This window comes from Mobula hypostoma, chromosome 14 (assembly GCF_963921235.1).
Source record: "Mobula hypostoma chromosome 14, sMobHyp1.1, whole genome shotgun sequence".
NCBI lineage: Eukaryota > Metazoa > Chordata > Chondrichthyes > Myliobatiformes > Myliobatidae > Mobula > Mobula hypostoma.
This window is the reverse complement of record NC_086110.1, coordinates 55783125-55805425: the sequence shown is the minus strand read 5'-3', so window position 1 is coordinate 55805425 and position 22301 is coordinate 55783125. Positions and strand designations below refer to the sequence as shown.

The 22301-nt window shown below is 39.7% G+C and overlaps 1 protein-coding gene across 1 annotated transcript in view; it reads right to left on the bottom strand.

The window, feature by feature from the left end:
* usp10 (ubiquitin specific peptidase 10) overlaps positions 1–21934 on the bottom strand; it is a 71435-nt gene extending 49501 nt beyond the window's left edge. Inside the window, exons 1-2 of the mRNA XM_063067168.1 lie at positions 21831–21934; positions 622–690 (exon numbers count right to left, since the gene is read on the bottom strand). Coding sequence (XP_062923238.1) covers positions 622–690; positions 21831–21851 — 90 coding nt within the window. The 5' untranslated portion in view covers positions 21852–21934. The remainder of the gene's footprint in view (positions 1–621; positions 691–21830) is intronic.
* Positions 21935–22301: the final 367 nt, after the last annotated feature.

The window sequence follows — 22301 nt, the reverse complement described above, 5'->3', positions numbered from 1 at the left end:
TAAGACCACAAGAAGATACAGAAGTCCTTTGAGCCGATTCAACATTTTATAGGATTATGTCTGATCTGATATTTTTCAAGTCAATTTTTCTGTCCATGATAACCCTTGAATCCATTAACATTAGAAATTTCAGAATATGATCGCTTTATAAAGGCTACTTCAGCTAATTTTAATTTTCCATCGATGGACGCTCAAGCAATATGTTCAAGAGCAGCAACAGTCGACATCTGATCATGAAGAGAATCAAGGATTACAGGGTCAGAACAGCAAACTGGAGGTGATTTACCATACTCTTATTCAATGGGAAAGGAGGACAGCTGGGTTATACGGTTACAGTGACCCAATTTCTTATGCTCAATCATCATTTTTGGATTACTCAGGATACACAAACAGGTATCAGATGCTTTTGTTCAGTTAAAAGTAAAATCCTACCATCTGAAGCTCTTCAACCAATCCACATATATTGTTTTGAACTCTGAACTTTTAACAGCCATGCACATTCTAGTTTTAAAAAAAATAATACATAAACATCCTACACGTTTATATGTATTGCACAATAAAGGAACAGAAATAACATTTCTAGATTTCGCTCACAATGAGCATAGATGAAAGCATACTTACTTCAACAGAGCTGCGCGATGTTACAAAAAATTGATTGAATTCATCAGGGCTAAACTCCCCAAAGATGTACTGAAAGAAAAAAAATGAACATTTAATCTAGTTCAATTGCAAATACAATTTAGTCTCAGATTTCAGAAAATCTAAGACAGAGAATAGTGAAACTAAAAATGCATTTGCCATTATCTGCCTTGTAAAAGGAAGGGAAGGATATTCCAGAAACCAAGCAAATGCCACTATTATCACAGCAAAATTGGTCTCATTTTATTTGTTTCCACAGACCAACAACTTACATTTATAATACTACACATAACATAGCATCCCCAGCAAGTAATTTAATTTACAAAATTTGACAAGCAGCCACAAAATATTAGGACTGGTGATCAAAACTTTGGTTGATGAGAGCAGGAAAGCCAGGATTGCTGCAAAGTTTGCATAATATGTAAATTTGCTTGGGCTCCAAGTGCCTACATATCTATCATTTGGATAAGGGTACAATGTGCAATATTTTAAAGTTTGCCAATGAGACCAAACAGGTGGGGTCATGAATTGTGAGAAGGATAATGGGATTTCAAGGCGACATATTGAGCAAGTGGGGCAGAATCATGGCAATGATAATCAGGCTATCCACTTTCCTAAAGAACACAGAGTCACAGCAAATTTATTATCAAAGTACATGTATGTCACCATATACAACCTTGAGGTATACACAGCAAATCCAAGAAACAAAATAGAATCAATGACAGACCACACCCAATATGATGGACAACCAACCAATGTGCAAAAGACAACAAACTAGTCCTTGAACATGACCCAAAGGTTGTGGGAACAGTTTAGTGGTGGGATGAGTGAAGTTGAATGGTTATCCCTACTGGTTCAAGAGCCTGATGGTTGAAGGGTAATAATTATTCCTAAACCTAGTGGTGTGCGATCTTCTTTCTCCCCAGTGGCAGCAACCAGAAGAGAGCATATCCTGGGCAGCTGGGGTCCTTGATGGATACTGCTTTCCTGCGACAGCACTGTGTGTAGATGTGCTCAGTGGGGAGGGCTTTACCAGTGATGGACTGGGTGCTTTTTTTTTGGTTGGATTTTCCGTTTAAGAGCATTGTGCTTCCATACCAGGCTGTGATGCAACCACTCAACATACTCTCCACCACATACCTATAGAAGTTTGTCAAAATTTTAGATGTCATGCCGAATATTCGTAAACTTCTAAGGAAATAGAGGAGCTGCCATGCTTTCTTCATTAAGGTAACAGATACTGACAGCCGATAAGTATGTACAGCATGTAGTTAAGTTAGAAAATGGCACATATGGCTTTATTTTAGAGTACGAGTGAAAGGATGATATCTCGGTACAAATATGCAAGGCACTGGGGAGACCACACCTAGAGTGTGCAGTTTTGATCTTTTTGCTAAATGAAAAATATATTGGCTTCAAGGGTGATCAAATGAGGATTCATCTTCCTGATTCCCAGGATAGCAGGACTATATTGTATGGGAAGATTAGATCCACTTTCGCCTATTAAAGAGAAATTAATTGGGCAACAAAACATACAGCTGTGGGAACTCAGCAGGCCAGTCAGCATCTATGGACGGGAATAAACAGTCAAACAGCTGAGTTCATCCAGCTGTGTGTTATTCTTGATTGGGAGATGTAAGATTCCACTTTGCAGGCTTCAGTTAACTGGTGAGAAAAAAAACACAAAATAATTGCACCACACAACCATTCCTTTATAAAAATGTCTAATATTTTATGGAAGTATTGATCTATTATCGAAGTGTACATCTCTGAAATTCTTCAGTTCTCTTGGAAGCCATGAAACCAAGAAAGAAAAGGCAGTTCAATCATCAAACCCCAAATCCGACCTCTCCACACAAAAAAAAACACGAACAAAATCTGAACAGGCACATCAACCCCCAAATACCCCCGCCCCCCCCACACAAAACCGAGCAAAACAGATCAGGCACATCAACCCTCTAAATCCCTCCTCCCACACAAAAATACAAAATGGGCCAGGCACATTGAACTCAAAATACTCCTCCGGGCACAAAAAAAAACCAAAGCGACCGAAATACACTGACAGCCAAAATCCCCCTCCCAGCATAAAAAAACACGATTGGGCGAAAAAACACAGAATATAAAAGCTAGGAGTCTATCGTCCAAAGTCCATATCCAATCACACAAAAAAACTGGGCACACTCTCTGGGTGCGGCTGGCTTCTCCTTCTCCAGTACAGAGCCACTGATCAAAAAGACAGGCAGTTGCACACATTTGGAAGCTTCAATCTCCCTCGTCGCTTTAATTGGCAAAATGGCCTGCGCCTGTCCCGCAGCCTGCCTGCTACAAGGTTCGTGCACACGGCCTCTGCCTCTCGGAATCCTCGTACAGGAACACCCAAACTATCTCCAAACTTACACACTCACCTTGATGTCGCCCTCATCATTTTAATCAATTAACAACAGAAGCTATAATCGGAGAAATGGGGTCAAACATCAACTCACAGGCCATCCTGTGGCCTTCTCGCCACAAGGTTCATTCACACTACCTTCCAGAATCTTCTCGGAGACTGCAGAGCATTGAAGCACCCAAACGATCTCCAAACAGCAAAATACAGGCTCCAACAGTTCCAGAATTATATTCAAGACGAGAAACAAATGTAAAAGTCATGAAAGTAGTAACAAAAAAAAATTGGTTTCACGATCTATCCAGATGTCAACCAAAGCAGCTTTGTACGCACCATTTTGACCAAAGCTGACGCCCCCCCCCCCGGCAATTATTTCCATTCATTCATAATATTCTTTCCTCTAACTAATTCATGTTTCCACCTGGCCACTAATAAGGCAGCATGGTAATAGTTACCACAATGCTTTACAGTAACAGCAACTCAAGTTCAAATCTCACTGCTGTCTGCAAGATGTTTGTACGTTCTCCCCGTGACCACATGGGTTTCCTCACGTGGTCCAAAGATGTACCAGTTGGTAGGTTAATTGGTTATTGTAAATTGTCCTGTGAATAGGCTAGAGTTAAATCAGGGGTTTCTGGATAGCCTGGCTCAAAGGGCCGGAAGGGCCCATTCTGTGCTATACTCAATAAATAAATAAAATGAATCAGGAGCACTGCAGATTGAACAGCCAGTCTGCGCTGACGGAGTCAGATGCACTGCAATTAGCCTTAGCTCTCCAAGTTCACAACTGAAACTCACAAGTGATGACAATTATAAATGAATATGCCTGTCCAGCAGTTAGCTTCAATTGTGTTTTTCTCATAATCAGTTGGCAAAAATCATGTGGGACTTGCATGATTACTATAGAACAACTAATCTAATGTTCCTTATTGTGCCTTGTGGCACATCGGTGGGCAACTTTCCCATATCTTTATCATTTTTGTGTTTTTTTTACAAGATCAAATTGCCAGCTTGATGCTCAACTCAGCAGGGAAAGAAAGCGTGCAAGGAGCCGGCTGGATTCAAACCCAGGACCACTCACCTCGAAGTCTGGTATGGATGCCACTACACAACCGGCCAGCTTAACCAATCTAAAATGAGATCACACTGATATGTATTCAAAACTTTTATTTTATACTGGGGGTAGAGGAGGACAAGAACCTAGAGAAAGAGGCTTGTATGCCCTTATAGCACCATCATACAAACCAAACAAAATTCTGAACACATACACACCAGGAAGTGCATCAAGATAAATAAACCTACTCGACCTTGTAATCACCAAGTTACCTGTGCCTGATGCACATGTCCACAACAGCATTAGAAGTGACCATTGCATTGCCCTCGTGGAGATCAACTCACATTTTTAACACTGACAACTTCCAATTGTGCAATGAGCATGACTTGCATGATAAATGGGATAGCCTCTGGTTACTCAAAACTGGGCAACCATGAGACCTTGTGGATCATCAGCTGCAGCAGAAATATGCACTCTCACTAGTAGAGAATAAGAGGTGATCTGAGTTGTACAACATTGAGGACACAGATAGAAATAAACCTTTCCTCCTAGCGGAAACACTGATGACCACAGAGTACCATATTCTTTCCCACAAACAATTCTTACAAGCCAGTGATCATTCCTGATAGTGCAGAGGAATACCTAAACATGTCAAGGTTTTTGCTTTTTGAAGCTGCAGTACAAGAATCCTGCATGCTAACTGGGATACAACAGCCAAGCAGTCTCATGTCAGTGATTCCGATCAAATCTCTGTAGTCCTATCACATTTGCTTGTGAATAATAATGGACAATTTAAACAGCCAATAAGAAGCAGCAGCTCCTAGAACACTCCCTTACATTTCAAACATAGGAGTGCCAAAAAGGCTGAAGCACTCAGAGGCAAACTCAGCCAGAAGTGCAGAATAAATAGATGATGCATCACTGCTTCCTGTTGAGATCCCCACTGTCACAGAAACCAACCTTCTACCAACTCACTCCAGGTAATGTTGGGCTCGAGGGTGATGCAGTAAGGATTCATCTGACTGATCCCTAGGACAGCAGGACTATATTTTGAGGGATGATTCCTGCATTCTTCAGATGGCTGATGATTGAGAGTGGAATGATGGGGTGATAATTGGCTGGATTGGAACTTTCCTACTTTTGTGAACTTAAATTCTAGACCAGTTTCCCACAATTTCATAATAGATATAGGCTCTTGAACCTATGGGGATAACTTCATTCACCCCATCACTGAACAGTTCCCACAGCCTATGGACCCACATTCAAGGACTACGTTCTCAGTATTTAATGTTTATGTTATGTTGTTATTTATGTTCTCTCTTTTGTATTTACAGTTTGTCTCTTCTTCATTGGCTGTTTGTCTGTGCTGTTGGGTGCGGTCTCTCATTGATTCTATTGTATTCCTTAGGGTATCTCCACACTACGCCAGATAATTTTGAAAACGAAACTTTTTCTCTTCGTTTTGACCTTCTGTCCACACTGAAACGGCATTTTCATCCCCCGAAAACGGAGATTTTCAGAAACGATCTCCAGAGTGAATAAATCTGAAAACGCCTAATATCCATTGTAGTGTGTACGGGGTAACCGGAGAGATTTAAAAACACTGTCATGACAACACCACAACGTTTTTTCTGTTTCTGCTTGGTACTGTGCAAGCTGTTATAACGGGCAGTCGGTGTGAATGGCCTGAGAGTTAAATTGTAAAGTGAGCTTTTTTGACTATTTAAAAACGCTGTCATGACGTGCTGGAACAGATAGCCGCAACACGGCATTTCGTTGTTTTCTTGAACGCAACCACCTAACAATTTCAGAACAGATGGCAACGAGACTGAAGCCAGAAGGGTTAGAAATGTACTCACCAAATACTTTGACCTATAGCTTACTGAATAAATAAGTATACTCACTTTGCCCTGTTTCCTGTCCTTGCTTGTATGAAGGTGGTTCACCTACTTATGCAAGTATTTCTCTGACAATAGCAACAGCCTAATGTAACATTGTATGGAAATACAAGATAACACCAATGCAGACATTTTATACATTTAACAAGGTGCTTTATTAATGCAAGTTAGTCCGTTTTTCAATGTTCGTCGTCAGCTGGATCATACTGTCCGTGAACTCCCTGTCGGTTGCCTCCATACGCTCCAGTATTTGTTTTTTTTAAGTTTTAAGTCCTCCTGCATGAGAGCCAAGAGCAAGTCCTTTTAAGTTTTTCTACTCTGTAACTGGACAAACGCGCACCAAGTATACCGTTTCCTCTTCACTTGTTTTCTGTGTGTCCTGCACGTGCCCAGTAGGAGATTCGCCCAAATATCCGTCTAATGTGGACGGAGATATTTTGAAAAACGCTTAGTGTGGACGTCTGTCGGTTTTACTTGAAACCGGCGTCATGTGGACGTAGTCTCAGATTTACTGTTTATTTATTGAGATTCAGCGCGAAACAGATCCTTTCAGCCATGCTGCCCAGAAATCCTCAGTTTAACAGAGCATAATCATGAACAATTTACAATGACCAATTAATCTACTAACCCGTAGGTCTTTGGATTGTGGGAAGAAACTGGAGCACCCAGAGGAAACCCACTGTGTGTGCCCACAAGATAAAGGATCTGAGTGCGATATGGTGACATACATGTTTTTAAATAATAAATTTACTTCAGCTTTGAACATGATGTCAGTTTGGTCACATATTAATGATTTTAATGTCTGAAAGTACCTGCTGTTGAACTAACTTCTTGAGTTACAAAATACACGTGGACTAAGATGTTAACTGTCCTGTGCTATCACCAGTGGGATCATCAGTTGATCTGCCACCTGGCTTCAGGAGTTTCGGCCCACTTATGATCAAGACTCCCTCGAGGTGGTGGGCCAGCAGTGCTAAACATCACCTCCCACTGGTGAGCTTAAAAACTTGGGAACTGCCTCTATCAGAGTTGTTGGTCACTTCCATCCAACAGATAGTCTGCTCTTCAAGTGTCCATGCAACTACTGAAGGGTTTGCAAGATATGTATACACTGTCTGACTATCTGCCCCTCTGGACGTACTTGGTCCACACCCATGCTGATCCTTTCTCTGCTGCCTCAGCTATAGCCCTGCTGGTTGACTTGATCTCTCTTCTAGTGAAGCCAAGGTCACGCAGCCACTTCTGGAGAGTGAATGCAATAAACCCACGGCAGCCTGCTTCAAATGGATAGCATGAGACCTTCCACCCTCTGCCTCTGCACTCTGATCTTAATTCTGCATACTTGGTTAACTTGCACTCATGGGCTTCATCAATGTTGTCTTCCCAGGGGACTGTGAGTTCACCAATAACCACTTCTCTACTGGTGTCCGACCATACAATATCTGGACGCAATGTTGTGAAAGCTATTTGCTCTGGGAAACTGTCTTTCCTGTCCAGGTCAGCCTTGACACATCAATCATTGGCTGAAGAAAGTATGCTTGATCGTGAGCCTGTGCTGTACACCCTTGACTTGGAGCCTTCTTTCACAAATGATATGCGATGTTCTGTGCAGCATGGGGCATGAGATAAGTTGTGCTGCAGTACTCTCTGCTCAACCGCTTCTGTTACAACTTTGAGAACGTTGTTATGTCTCCAAGTGTACATGCCGCTGGAAAGATTGACTCTGTATGCACTCAAGATATGTTGAAGTGTTCCCTTCTCGCCACAAGCAGCACACCTGTCTGTCTTATGTTCATACCAGGTGCTGAGGTTGGCAGGTGTTGGGAGCAGATCATACGCTGCTCTGCATAGAAAAGAAATGCGGAGCGGTTCCATCTGCCACAGAACATTCCAAGATAGATGTCGTTGTTCAACACTTTCCCACCGGGTCCAAGCCCCTTGTTTGGCCAGGCCAGCTGTTTTAGTTAACCTCTTCTCCTCTTCTACCTCTTGTATTTCCTGTGTTACAAGCTCACGGCGCTCCTTACCTGTAGAAGATAACCACCACTTGTGGGTTGTCCATCCAAGTCCCTGGAGGCCTAGCTGGATAGCCCCAACCGTCTCCTTGTGCTTCAATCTAGACTCTGCCTCATCAACTGCTACATGGGCTGACCACTTCCTGCCTGATCTCACATCTGGCTGGGTGTTCTTGATGACAGGCTCTTTTGAGTCTCGAAGCATCAAGAATGATCTTACCTTGGCTACCCTGATCTCCTCAACAAGAGATTGCACTGGGATGGTAAGCTTTGTCTGGCTACTGTGGATTGCAACATTGGTGAGGCTGCTCGGTACTCCAAGCCACTTCTTCACATACTTGTTGATTTTCCGTTCCATTGCCTCAACATGGGACATTGCCACTCCATAGACAGTTAGCGGCCACATTATCCGTGGCATCAGTCTGTACTGCAAGCACCACAACTTCAACTTGCCAGGCAAGCCACACTTGTCAACAGACATCAAACCTCTGCTGATCTGTTCTCCTGTCTCCTGAACCCTCTTGGTGTCTCTCAGCTCCTCTGTGTACCATAGCCCAAGGCTCTTAACTGGTTGGTCCTGAATGGATGGAATCTCCTCTCCACAAAGGGTGAAATGAAAGTCAGCCAGCTTTCCTCTCCCAAGAACAAGGCTCCTTGACTTCTTGGTCTTGAAATTCATTCTTCCCCAATCCATTAGCTCCTTGAGTCTAGATAGTACATTTTCCACTGCCTCCGTGCTGGGACCCAAAAGGGCAAGATCGTCCATGAACGCTCGTATTGAACAATAGCAAGCAGTGGAATGGGACAGTAGCTTGACATCTAGCCTTGGAGGTTGATAGGTTTTTGGAATCATGCACCATCTTCACCATCAGCCTTACATTTTAAATTTTAGAACTTTTTGTAGAGGGCTTAATTTCCAGCTAAGTGACTGAGTATTCCTTATCATCAGTATGTGTGATAGTGCAATCCAAATGAATCATTAAAAAATCCTGCATCTGCAATACTTACATGCCAGCCTAGATTACGCTCTTGGCTCAGAAGCAGAGAAAACAAACAAGAGCATGCACAAGAGAATGAATCAGTTCAGCAGTGAAAGCCAAGTTTGGATTTTCTAAATCTCAATACCACACATTAAACAGTAAATTATCGAATTACAAAGATTTTATACTGCACGTGAAACAATTTAACATAATTTAAATACAAGCAAAAAAATACACAATGAAATGCATTTCCTATCACAATGCATTTGTTTGTTCTCTAGCAAAATAACTAGATGGTTTGGAATTTTCCCCTGATTGTTTACATCTATTGTATTCTAATATGGTTCACTGAGTAACAATGACAATTTTGATCTAAAACTCGTGTTAACATCTTCACCATAAAAAGTCTGAATGATGGTTGAAGAGAAATTAATTCAAAGAGAATCTTTATTGAAGTGAATTTAATAAGGCAAATTTAGAAAAAAATTGAAGTACTTATGGTATATTAGCAATGCCTCAAAAAGACGGCATCCATCACCCAGGACATGCCCTCTTCTCATTACCACCTTCAGGGAGGAGATCCAGGAGCCAGAAGACAGACATACAATGATTCAGGACAGCTTCTTTCCCTCTGCCACCAGAGTTCTGAATTGACATCGAACTCATGGCCTTACTCCAATTTAGAATCTCAACCCGTGGACTAGACCTATCTTTTTGCATATTTAATTTAAAACTAATGACATTATGGTCTCAAGATGCAAAGTATATCCCTACGCAAACTTCAGTCATCTGTTGTTTCATTCCCTAAAAGAAGATCCAGTATCGCATTCTCACTCGTTGGGATTACTACGTACTGATTAAGGAAACTTTTCTGAACACATATGATGAACTCTCTCTCATCTAGTCCTTTTACAGTAGGAGTCCAAGTCATTATGTAGAAAGTTAAAAATCACCTTCTATAACAATGTTGTGTTTCTTGCATAAGGTGTGAACATCACTAATAGCCTGTCTGGTCTTATCACATTGATCACCAATGCCTCCGCTTCTTCAAGAGGCTAAAGAAAACTGGCTCTTCCCGTTTGGCACTCTCCCTAGAAAGCATTTTATCAGAATAGATAACAGTTTGGTATAACAACTACCCTCCCCGAAACCTTAAGTTACTGCAGAGATATGAACACTGCTCAGCTTATCACATAAACCAGCTTCCCCCCACGGACCTTGTCCACATTTCTTATTGCCTTGGTAAAGCAGCCGACATAATGAAAAAACCCCACCCACGCCATATATACAATGCCTGAAAGCACAGAACACAAGGCTCGAGGAAAGTGTCTATTCCCCTTTTTAGAATATTAATACAAGATGGAGTCAACCTCACAATCTACCTCATTATGGCCTTGAACTTCATTGTCTGCTTGCACTGTACTTCCTCTAACACTTGATTTTGCATTGTTATTGTTTTCCCTCATACTACCTCAATACAATGCTATAATGAAATGACCGGCATGAAAGGCATACAGAACAATTTTTTCCACTCAATACATGTGACAATAATTTACCAATTTGCTAATGTCTACTCTTATTCCAATTACACAAAATGAGGATACCAACTTCACGACAATTTTTTGAAAAATAGTGTATGAATTAACAGTGCAAACACGAGGAAATCTGCAGATGCTGGAATTTCAAGCAACACATAAAAGTTGCTGGTGAACGCAGCAGGCCAGGCAGCATCTCCAGGAAGAGGTACAGTCGACGATTCGGAATATAAGGTGTTGTATGCTTCTACTGTAAAGATGAAATCCATGGCCTCCTCTACTGTAAAGATGAAGCCACACTCAGGTTGGAGGAACAACACCTTATATTCCGTCTGGGTATCCTCCAACCTGATGGCATGAACATTGACTTCTCTAACCCCACCTCCCCCTCGTACCCCATCCATTATTGCCCACCCTCTGGGCTTCCCCCCATTTCTATCTCCCTCGGCCTCCCGTTCCATGATCCTCTCATATCCCTCTTGCCAATCAACTGTCCAGCTCTTGGCTCCATCCCTTCCCCTCCTGTCTTCTCCTATCATTTTGGATCTCCCACTCCCCCTCCCACTTTCAAATCTCTCACTAGCTCTTCTTTGTTAGTCCTGATGAAGGGTCTCGGCCCGAAATGTCGACTGTACCTCTTCCTATAGATAAATAAACAGTGTCTGTTTATTATAAATTACTGCTCCTGTACATGAAATTAAAGTATTGTTTATTTACATCCAACTTTGAGCATATACTTCAACACTTTAAAAAAATTCTAATCTCTGAACAAATCTGTTTGAGGCCAACCTAGAAAGATGCAACTCCACTCCCCTTCCCAAAAGCTCCAAATGTCAAACTATTATTCAGCAGTAAGATCACAGTTTAGTCAGATAACTGACAGAAAATGCTAGAGGCAAGCTATAGCCAATACTGTGATTTATGTTGAACCCTTAAGCAGTTTGAATGCAAGTACGCAAATTAAAAAAATTAACCACACATTGATTTAAATGTATACTGGGTCACAAAGTTCTGATGTAACTGTTATATTTAGCCTTCAGCGGATGGCATGCTAATCTATCTTCTATTTTTAAAGTATCTCTTTGAGATGAGAATGATCCAAGCATTTAATGTGGATCCATTTATTGCCTTAGAAAAGTTCCATGCTTCAATACAACTCAAATTATACACTTGTTCTAAAGCACTATTGGTATCAGCCAATAGGAAGAGCAATAGTTATTTGGGATCTTATGATTCAAAAGTAATATAAATGAACTAATTTGAAATTCTATGATTTGTTCATGAATTACTTCGTGCAAAAGTACATTTGCATTTCATGAATTAACTGTGTTTGGCAACATGCATTTCCCACCCATCATATATTTAATTAATCAAAGCAATACAAATTTCTTTGTGATCTATTTTCCAAAGTTCATTTGCCAAAAATAAAATCAGAGGATAGGAAAAGTCATGTTTAATGTGATTATTCACACTCTCCAAACCAGAGCAAAATCATTTGCGCACTTTCTTCGGAGATTGATCTTTTGTGTGAAATGGAAAAAACATGCTGAATAATTAGAATGAAGTTAAGCCAAGAGCAGAAAACATGAGAAAAGCACTTCACTAATCCTCATTCACAAAAGTACCATAACAGCCCTGACCTTTACTAACAGTCTTGTACAATTGTCTACAATTTTAACTATCAATAAAATATTTAGTTCAAAAATGGCATATTTTTATATACATATTACCCATACTAATTCATTTCAACTCCACATACTATAACAAAACTAACAATGCAAAGTGGAATTTTTCTGGTGATAAGAGTTAGGCAAAGAACAGGTAAGAATGACTCAATACCCAAATTCTTCTCCCTGATGCAAACAGGAGAAACTAAATGTAAACATAACATTTAAATTGTACAGTTCATTGAATCTGAACAGTCTTAGGTGTTCAAATTTTACAACTACTATTTTCTATTTTTCAATGGCAACTGAATCACTATAACCCTGAATACAGTTCCTCTCTCATACTCCAAATCACATTTTGTCACAGAAGATGACATATTAATATAGGAGCAATATATTATTATTGCCAAATTACTACAAAAATTGCATTCAAACTGCCATCCACAACTTTTATCACATTGATAAATTGTAAAGGAAGTAAAAGAGGGTATAAAATTAATACCCTATAACTCCAAAACCATATTATTTCCATATGCAACAGTTGCCATTAAGTTATTAAAGTATCAAACCTGCTCTTTGAGGACAAAACAATGCAAGAACCTGAAATTCTTCACTTTCTTGAAGATGCTTACTAGGGAAGTTATCCTCATGTGTATAAAGTACCAAGCCAGGCCAGCACAGCAAATATTTCATAAAAATATACACCTGACTTACATAGAAACATAGAAAATAGGTGCAGGAGTAGGCCATTCGGCCCTTCGAGCCTGCACCACCATTAAGTATGACCATGGCTGATCATCCAACTCAGAACCCTTTAACTGCCTTCTCTCCGTACCCCCGATCCCTTTAGCCACAAGGGCCATATCTAACTCCCTCTTAAATATAGCCAATGAACTAGCCTCAACTGTTTCCTGTGGCAGAGAATTCCACAGACTCACCACTCTCTGTGTGAAGAAGTTTTTCCTCATCTCGGTCCTAAAAGGCTTCTCCTTTATCCTTAAACTGTGACCCCTCGTTCTGGACTTCCCCAACATCGGGAACAATCTTCCTGCATCTAGCCTGTCCAATCCCTTTAGAATTTTATACGTTTCAATCAGATCCCCCCGTCAATCTTCTAAATTCCAGCGAGTATAAGCCTAGTCGATCCAGTCTTTCATCATATGAAAGTCCTGCCATCCCAGGAATCAATCTGGTGAACCTTCTTTGTACTCCCTCTATGGCAAGAATGTCTTTCCTCAGATTAGGGGACCAAAACTGCACACAATACTCCAGGTGTGGTCTCACCACGGCCTTGTACAACTGCAGTACTACCTCCCTGCACTCGAATCCACTTGCTATGAATGCCAGCATACCATTCGCCTCTTTCACTGCCTGCTGTACCTGCATGGCCACTTTCAATGACTGGTGTATAATGACACTCAGGTCTCGTTGCACCTCCCCTTTTCCTAATCGGCCACCATTCAGATAATAATCTGTTTTCCTGTTTTTGCCACCAAAGTGGATAACCTCACATTTATCCACATTAAATTGCATCTGCCATGAATCTGCCCACTCACCTAACCTATCCAAGTCACCCTGCATCCTCCTCACAGCTAACACTGCCACCCAGCTTCGTGTCATCCGCAAACTTGGAGATGCTGCATTTAATTCCCTCATCTAAGTCATTAATTGTAAACAACTGGAGTCTCAGCACTGAACCTTGTGGTACCCCACTAGTCAGGGCCTGCATCCTGAAAAGGTCCCGTTTATTCCCACTCTTTGCTTCCTGTCTGCCAACCAATTCTCCATCCACATCAATACCATACCCCCAATACCGTGTGCTTTAAGTTTGCACACTAATCTCCTGTGTGGGACCTTGTCAAAAGCCTTTTGAAAATCCAAATATACCACATCAACTGGGTCTCCCCTATCCACTCTACTAGTTACATCCTCAAAAAATTCTATGAGATTCGTCAGGCATGAGTTTCCTTTCACAAATCCATGCTGACTTTGTCCGATGATTTCACCGCTTTCCAAATGTGCTGTTATCACATCTTTGATAACTGACTCTAGCATTTTCCCCACCACCGATGTTAGGCTAACCGGTCTACAATTCCCCGGTTTCTCTCTCCCTCCTTTTTTAAAAAGCGTGGTTCCATTAGTCACCCTCCAATCCTCAAGAACTAGTCCAGTATCTAAAGAGTTTTGAAAAATTATCACTAATGCATCCACTATTTCTTGGGCTACTTCCTTAAGCACTCTGGGATGCAGACCAACTGGCCCTGGGGATTTATCTGCCTTTAATCCCTTCAATTTACTTAACACCACTTCCCTACTACTCTTGTTAGCTAACTGGGCTTTAGCACATTGTCAGAAGATGGCTCATGTGTAAACATGAAAGACTTCATGGAAGACTACATGAAAGTAGAAAGACTTCAGCAACTCGCTCACAACCACTGTGACAGTTGACATTGCAAAACTAAATAAGAAATGTTGACAGCAATTTACAACAGTAAATACTGACACTTAAGCTCAACCAAAAATAACGTCAACTGGTAGTTAAAGTAGCCAAAGGAAAATGTGTACTGTACCAGAGAGTTATTACACTAACTTGTTTGAATAATTGAAATCCATGACCTTGGTGAGCTGAGTGAATACACAATTGGCTGAGGGAAGAAAGGAGCTGAACACATAACCATGTACCTAACCCCTCCTCCCCGCAGATATTGGCATTATTAAAAGTATCATTCAGTAAGAGCTCAGAGTTCAGGAGCTGGACATAAAATTGCAGTTGCATAGCAGATTAAATTTAATAGATGTTTTAAAAATTATATATTAAGAGATAAGATCAACTAAATTATACAAATTAAAGGCCCATGAAGAAAGGAACATCAGGTATAACTTTTGAATACAGCAGACATCAACATGGCTGTAAAAGGCAGCATGAAATCCCAGGTTGTATAACTGACTTACAAAAAGCAAGTTAATTATTCTGAACACTTGAAGACATTACTTCCAACAATGTTCTGCTAAATACCTAACGTTTTGAGGTCTTGACATATATCCAAAAACATTGCACCATGGATTGCATTCGATATAGATGGCAAGGAAGGCTGTCAAAGGATGCAGTTGGATATAGATCCTTTAGAAATCAGGAGAAAATTTGCAACTGGAGTTTAGTCTGGATATGTGAGATGTTGCATTTTAAAAAATAAATGCAAGAGTAATGTATGTAGTAAATGGTAAAACGCTTAGGATCATTGATGTATGGAGGCACCATGGAATGGCAACACAATTGCATAGAGAATTGTACAACATGCTTACCTTGGGCATTAAGTTTAAAAAAAAAGTTGGCAAGTCTTGTTGCAGCTGTACACTTTAGGTGGCCCACATTTGGAGTATTGTGTGAAGTTTTGGTCACCATAACATTAGGATGCATAAAGGTTTACCAGGACATTGCCTAGATTAGAGAATATAACTATGAGGGAGTTGGATAAACCTGGATTGTTTTCTCTGACATATCAGAGGTTAATGGAAGCATATAATTTATGAAAGGCATAAGCAAGGTAATATTTTTCTCCAGGGTGAAAATGTCAAATTCTCTAGGACATGGGTTTAAAATGAGAGGGGAAAAAAGTCTAAACAAGATTTATAAGGCAATTTTTTTCTTTGTAGTAAGTTCTATATTCCAGAACTCAGTGCCAGGGGAAATGGTAGAAGCAGGTATATTCAACAAGTCACACGAACAGGCTGAATAGCCTGTTCTGTGCTGCACTTTCCCCATGTTCTAAGAGTACTAGATACAAGTTATAAGAGAAGCTGGGACTGTTCTTCTGGGAACAGAAAGGCCAAAAGGAGATTTCATAATAGAAGTATTTAAAATCACAAACAACTCAAGGTAGAATTAATGACAAAATGATTCCATGAAACAGATTCAAAAAGGACCTTTCAATAGCAAATTAAACACCAAGAGGAAATTACAAGACAGCGTATTTCATAGCTCTTCTCAATAATGTGCCAAATTGTCTCAATCTGGACATTTTATAGTTCTTAAAAAAAGGTATTTGCTCATGAGTTTAACTTAGTTATTGGATGTAGCTATTCTAAACAATGTCAGTATTTAGCATCGATGCCCACTTGTTCTTGACAAGGTGATGCATTGGTGACTCTGGAGACCAGCCTAAGCTATAATGACATTGCCTTTCTTGAAGAGCACTCTTGAACTAGACAAGCTTTTCTGATAAACCAAAAAATGCACGGTCATTATTGAAATTTGCTTTAAATTCTATTTTATCTACTTAAATTCCTCACCTTAATGATAAGATTTCAATAGATCCAGAATTCCTGCAGCTTATCAACCATGATACCAAATGTATCAAAGTCCAAAATTAGCATTAGTTTAACTAAATGAGTTCTCTTTTACAATCAACTATTCATGTACTTCCAAATAAAACTAGGTTCCCATTTTAGTACCGAATTGCACCTTCTACCTCACTTAAGTGTGATTGGCATGCACTTTTAATCTCTATTATTTTGAAACTAAAGGTCAAAGTTTTTCAATGTTATAAATGCTATTGTTATATCTCTTAAACAGTTTTCTTCCTTAGCCCATTATTTAAAGTATTTCCAATCCTTGCCAATTATTTAAACGCCAATCAAAGTTTCTTGTAGCACCACATAGAACTTAGCTGGAACTGGGATACTTAACAATGATAGTGATTTTGGCCGAGGACAGTACAGAATTGTTAATTACAGCCAATCCATCTGTAAGAGTTGTAAACAGAGAGATGAACGAGGATAAAACAAAAACAATAATAGGACGATGAGATACAAGACGATTGCAGATGCTAAAATTCGTAAGTGCAAAGATGCCCATCAAGTCAGGCAGCATCCGTGAAGGGATATAAACAGATGTTATGACCTTTCTTCAGAAGTGTTCCATTTTGAAATAAACCTGAAGAGATTAGTCAGAAAAAGCTAATTTTGTGCTGACCACCAAGTACCCATTTTCTTTAAATGAATTCACTCCTAACCCATTATACCCTCCCCCCCACATTCTTATCTCCCAGATTATGTCACTCACGTACACATAAGGAATCAAAGCAGTGCACAGCAGAGAAATGGATCTTTTCCACTCGTCTGTCCTCCATCATGCGGATCCAAGATGATCCCATCTGCCCACAGACACAAATCTATCCAAGACCCATGAATGCTTTGACAATTACCTGTACCACCACCCTGTGTGTGAAAAATGTCCATCTTAGATCTCCTTTAAATTTCTTTCTTCTGACCTTAAACTTTATAGCTCTTGTTTTGGACACCTCTGCCCTAATTTTCACTTTTGAAACTTCTTTCAAGTCAGCTACCTGGCCTAGGTACCAGTGGGAATAATCCCAACCTTTCCCAATTCTAACATTCCAGCCAACATTCGCCACTACCGGCAATTCACAGTGGCCATTTAACCTACCAACCTGCAGAACTTTGGGACTCAAGCCAAAACCACAGCATCAGAAGAAACCCACACAATAAAAAGGAGAATGTGCAAAATCCACACAAGTAATACGAAAGGTCAAGATCTACGGCACTCTGAGGAAACAGCTCTAGAAGCTGTGCCACCCAAATTGTTGAATTAAATGTTGATTTTTGAGAGTTGTAACATGACTAGTTAGGAGATGAGATGTTTCTCTTACATTGAACTTTCAAAATGGGAGTAGGAAAGGAAACTGCAGTCACAGTTGAACTGACAGTTAAGATCACCTGGAGGTGCTTTGCAAAGAGGTCCAAAGTGCAGTACATTAAAGTGGAAGAAGTGTGAATGGGCTGTCGAGTATTTCTATCTTTGACTGCAGCAGACACCCAGTGTTTTGTACCTCAGTTCCAGCGATGTTTTCTTTCTCATTCTGCCTTCTTCATCTCCATCCATCCAGATCAACTTCAACAAGCCTTAAATCAGATGTTTTCAGCACACACCACCCCAATTTGTATCATCCAATCTCTCTTGATCTCCAACATCCCTATTCCTCAACCATTCCTCCTCCTAATCTGCAATTTAAAACAAATTTTCTAATCGTTCCTAGTTCTGAGAGCAGGTTATCAGGCTGAATGGTTTGACAATTTCTCTTTCCAAAAAAAAAACTGCTGCCTGGTTCACTGAGTATTGGCAGCATCTTCTGGTTTTTAATTTTAAGGTCAATTAAGGCTGATTTACATATACACTTTAACTTTAGCCAAAAGAAATAACCTTGTGCAAAACCTGAAGTGAAATTTTGAACAAAACTATGGTAGCCTATTATTTTCAGTCCTGGGATACAGTAATTAGACATTTGGACAGAAAACACACTCAGAAGCATGATAAATTTGAGTAATCTTCCCAAGAGTTAAAGACAAAAATATTCAGTGAATAAAAAAAAACAAGCTTAAGTGTCAAAGAATCCTTAAGCAGCTTTTACAGTGTAATGTTGTCATGAATTGCATTTGTATTAGGTTATCAAAGCAGCAGCAAGATTCAAAATCTAACACTGGTGAAATAGATAAGTAGATTAAATGGTGATTGCAAAAATTATTTTAATCCAGTAACGGGAAAAATATCAGCTCTATACCACAGTTCTGTATACAAACCCCAGTCCTGTTCAGATAATGAACCTACATTCTGAAATATTAACCTTGCGTTTTAAGGATGCAATGACTTGAAAATGTGACTTTTTAAATTGTAAATGGAGGCAGAACACTTTCCTAACCATGCTGTTCATTGACTTCATTTGCCACCACCTACCCCAAATTAAAAACAAAAATTCACACTTTGAACATCCAGCATTAAATGCCAATGCTCTTGACCTTCTCTCCCCCAACACGCACACAAAATAGCTTTAACTCATGGTATGATATTGGCTTGAAAAGTGCATGAGCCTTAGGTTACAACACATTACAAGGATAAAACACGCCTAACATTGACACTCAGGAGAAATGTTATCGACCAACACAGCATCTGACTGCAAGAACAAGCACATGATAAAGAGTTTGGCCAAAAATAAAATTTAAAAAGAAACTAAGGAGTAAAAGGCAAAGAGGCAGAGGAATGTAATGAAGGATTTCCAGGGCCTTGAATTCCATATCAGTCATTGTGAAGCAAATAAAATATAGAATGCCCAAGAGAACAGAATGAGAAACATTAAATATAGGAGACTGGAGGAGATTGAAGGATAGAGAAGGACAAGAAGAGTCACATTAAAATGGAGATTTTTTTAAAACCAAGAACTGATGTAAGTGAACATACAGTCTAGGCTTGATCCAAGTTAGATGAACACAAAAATACAAGAAATAGTAGAAATAACACATTTGGTCCTTCAATCTCCTGTGCTATGCACCACTTTTCTGCACTAACACTCATCTCTTTATTACCTCAAGATATACAACAGAACTGCATTGGAGTTGTCAAGCAGAGAGGAGTAAGTGTCTGAACAAGTCAGCTTGGATAACAGCAAGTCTCAGGCAACTTTACAGAAGATAGTTTTGGTGATTGTATGGACAGGTCTGTTAAAAACAACTAGTTTCAGTCCTGAAGTATGCTGGAAAAGGAATGGGATCAATGATCAGGAACTGGAGTTCAGTTGACACTGGGGACAGGAAATAGTGAAGAACCAAAATCATCTTGTTCAGTCTTCCCAAGCTTTAGTTGAATGATGTTTTATTTTCATTGTCCTAGACATTGGACAAAGCCTATAGATAATAGTCCATAGATTTATAGGCAGTGGAAAGGAAATGCCAGATAAAGATAGTTATCTGCCACTGATTAACATACGAAAAAATAAAACAATAGAATCAGTCTATTAATCACAGTTGGGGGGGAGGGGAAGAGAATCACCTGTATAAATTTAAAACCAATCTTCATTTTCTGTTACATATTCCGATTGTTTAAAACAAAACCATTTTGGCGGGAATATTTTGCAATGTTAAAATGAAAACATAGCATTTTTTCTTGGCACCAGTAGTGCAAGGATTTCTGGTCATGACACTCTCTTGCTTCTGAAAATAATGCCACTGTGGAGTTGGTGCCCTTTGTTTCTAGTAGAAAAGAACTGGGCTAAATAAAGTGGAATAAAACTATTTTAAAACTTAAAACATCGATTTGAAAATTACTTTTATGGCTGAAGAAAAATCAGTAACATTTTGAATCATTATGAATGAATGGCAAAATGGTTTAGCAACTTTCTTTCATGGGGCCACAAAACATCTGAGCTAGATGTCAATCAACTGACAAATAAATACTGGGAATTATAATTATTAGTCACTTTTTTTTAAATAGGCTTATACATTTCTATAATGCCTCTGTTGTATGCAATGTTACACATTGGTCACTGATTTACACTGGACACATAATAGCACAGCCTCCCGTATGGCCCTCCATTCTATGACCTTTGCTCTTTGGTATCATAAATTTAATATCTGGTGACTACAAATTTAAGATTAAAAAATGACCTTGCATTCATCACCACTTGCACAAAAGGATTTCAAACATCTTTCTTTGCAGATAAAAATATTAATTTTATTGTAGAGTCAAAGTTATGTTATTTTACAGCCAGTGGAGTGCTGCAATCTAAACTAATGTACTGATCACCTGATTTTCTCTCCATCAGATTTTCACCTCCAGAACTGAAGCACTTTTCTGTGTAATAGACTTTTAATATGTGTACAGATTCTAACGTCTGCATAACTCAACATTCCAAAAGGTAAATTTCAGAATATCTTTTTTTATGAAAATGCTGAATCAAGAAAAAAAAGTACAACATAAAAGTCCTTTTAAAAAGTAACAAGTTATCAGGGACAACACTTTGCCCCAGCGTCTATGCTTTTCTAACCTAGCATTTAGTTATAAATTTTGAATATGCTCATTACAAGATATTTCACATTTATAGAGTTGAATTAGCAGTCGCTAATAAACTTCCACTGATTTACTTTCTCTTGGAAAAATACCTTAATACATTAGAAATCAACACCATTGTTTAAATGTTCCAACATAGTAACCAACTGAGGGTGAAACTGTCAAACAGAATTAACGCTAGTGTGGCCAAAAAAAAGAATCGACCACCAATATATTCGAGTACTTAATCAAAATATTTTGATCGTACAGCACGCAAAGCCTCTCATCGAAAAATGTATATCGGAATCCATTTTGACCATTCATCCCCATGAAACACGCATGGATCTTACTGAACAAAATTAACCCTCTTCCGATCTAGCGTTCGATCACAATTTACCCGGTTAAACACGTTAGGAAGCGGGATAATCTGCAGTAAAAACAGTCCATGCTGGAATGAATCATCACCAGCAGGCAGGAACCCCTCCCCCACACCTTATATCTTCTAATGTTTTCTTGATAAGCTGAACATTTTGGAACGCAACCAAAACCAAGATGCCAGCCGACGGGAACGAAGAATGTTTTAAGTGGTAGTGACAGCTTGGAAGAAGGGACATTCCTTCTTTCCAATATGCACCGTACCGTGTTCAGAGTCAGGCCCCAGAAAACACCCCAGGGCCTAAGCGTCGACCTCATGGAATTTTTCAATCATCCTGAAAGGAGATAAAACTCTTCCCATTTCCCCACCCAGGTTGTTTTCAATCCCGCACTAGGTGATAGATATTTTCTCCAGCACGACACTGCAACAGCCGACTTTCCTCACCTTCATATTGTTGCTAGCCATTTTGCTGCCTTTGAATGAGATAACTCATGCTTCCCCGTTTGCTGCCATGTTGTCTCGTACGTGAAAGCCAATGCGCCTGCGCGCTACACCCTCAACGAAGCACCCCACCCCCTAGATCCTTGTTCATTGGTTGATAGTCGGAAAATTCTTTTCTCTGATTGGTGAATATCCGAATTATCGGGCTCCGCCAGTAACCTACGGGTATAACACAGAGCTACAGTGGATTGGTCAGTTAGCGCGCGTCTGCGAAGAGCCTTCTTCAGGATTGGTTAAATTCAGGTATTCGCCTTTTACATTGATCCAAAGGCAGCAATGTTGGTGATCGGCATGTCTTTAAATTGCAATTTATTTTCTGCAGTTTGTAAATATGTCTCTGGTTACACGTAGAGCTAAAGAATGATATATTGTAGATAAGGGATATCGCGGCCAGAGTAGGTTATTCAGCCCTTT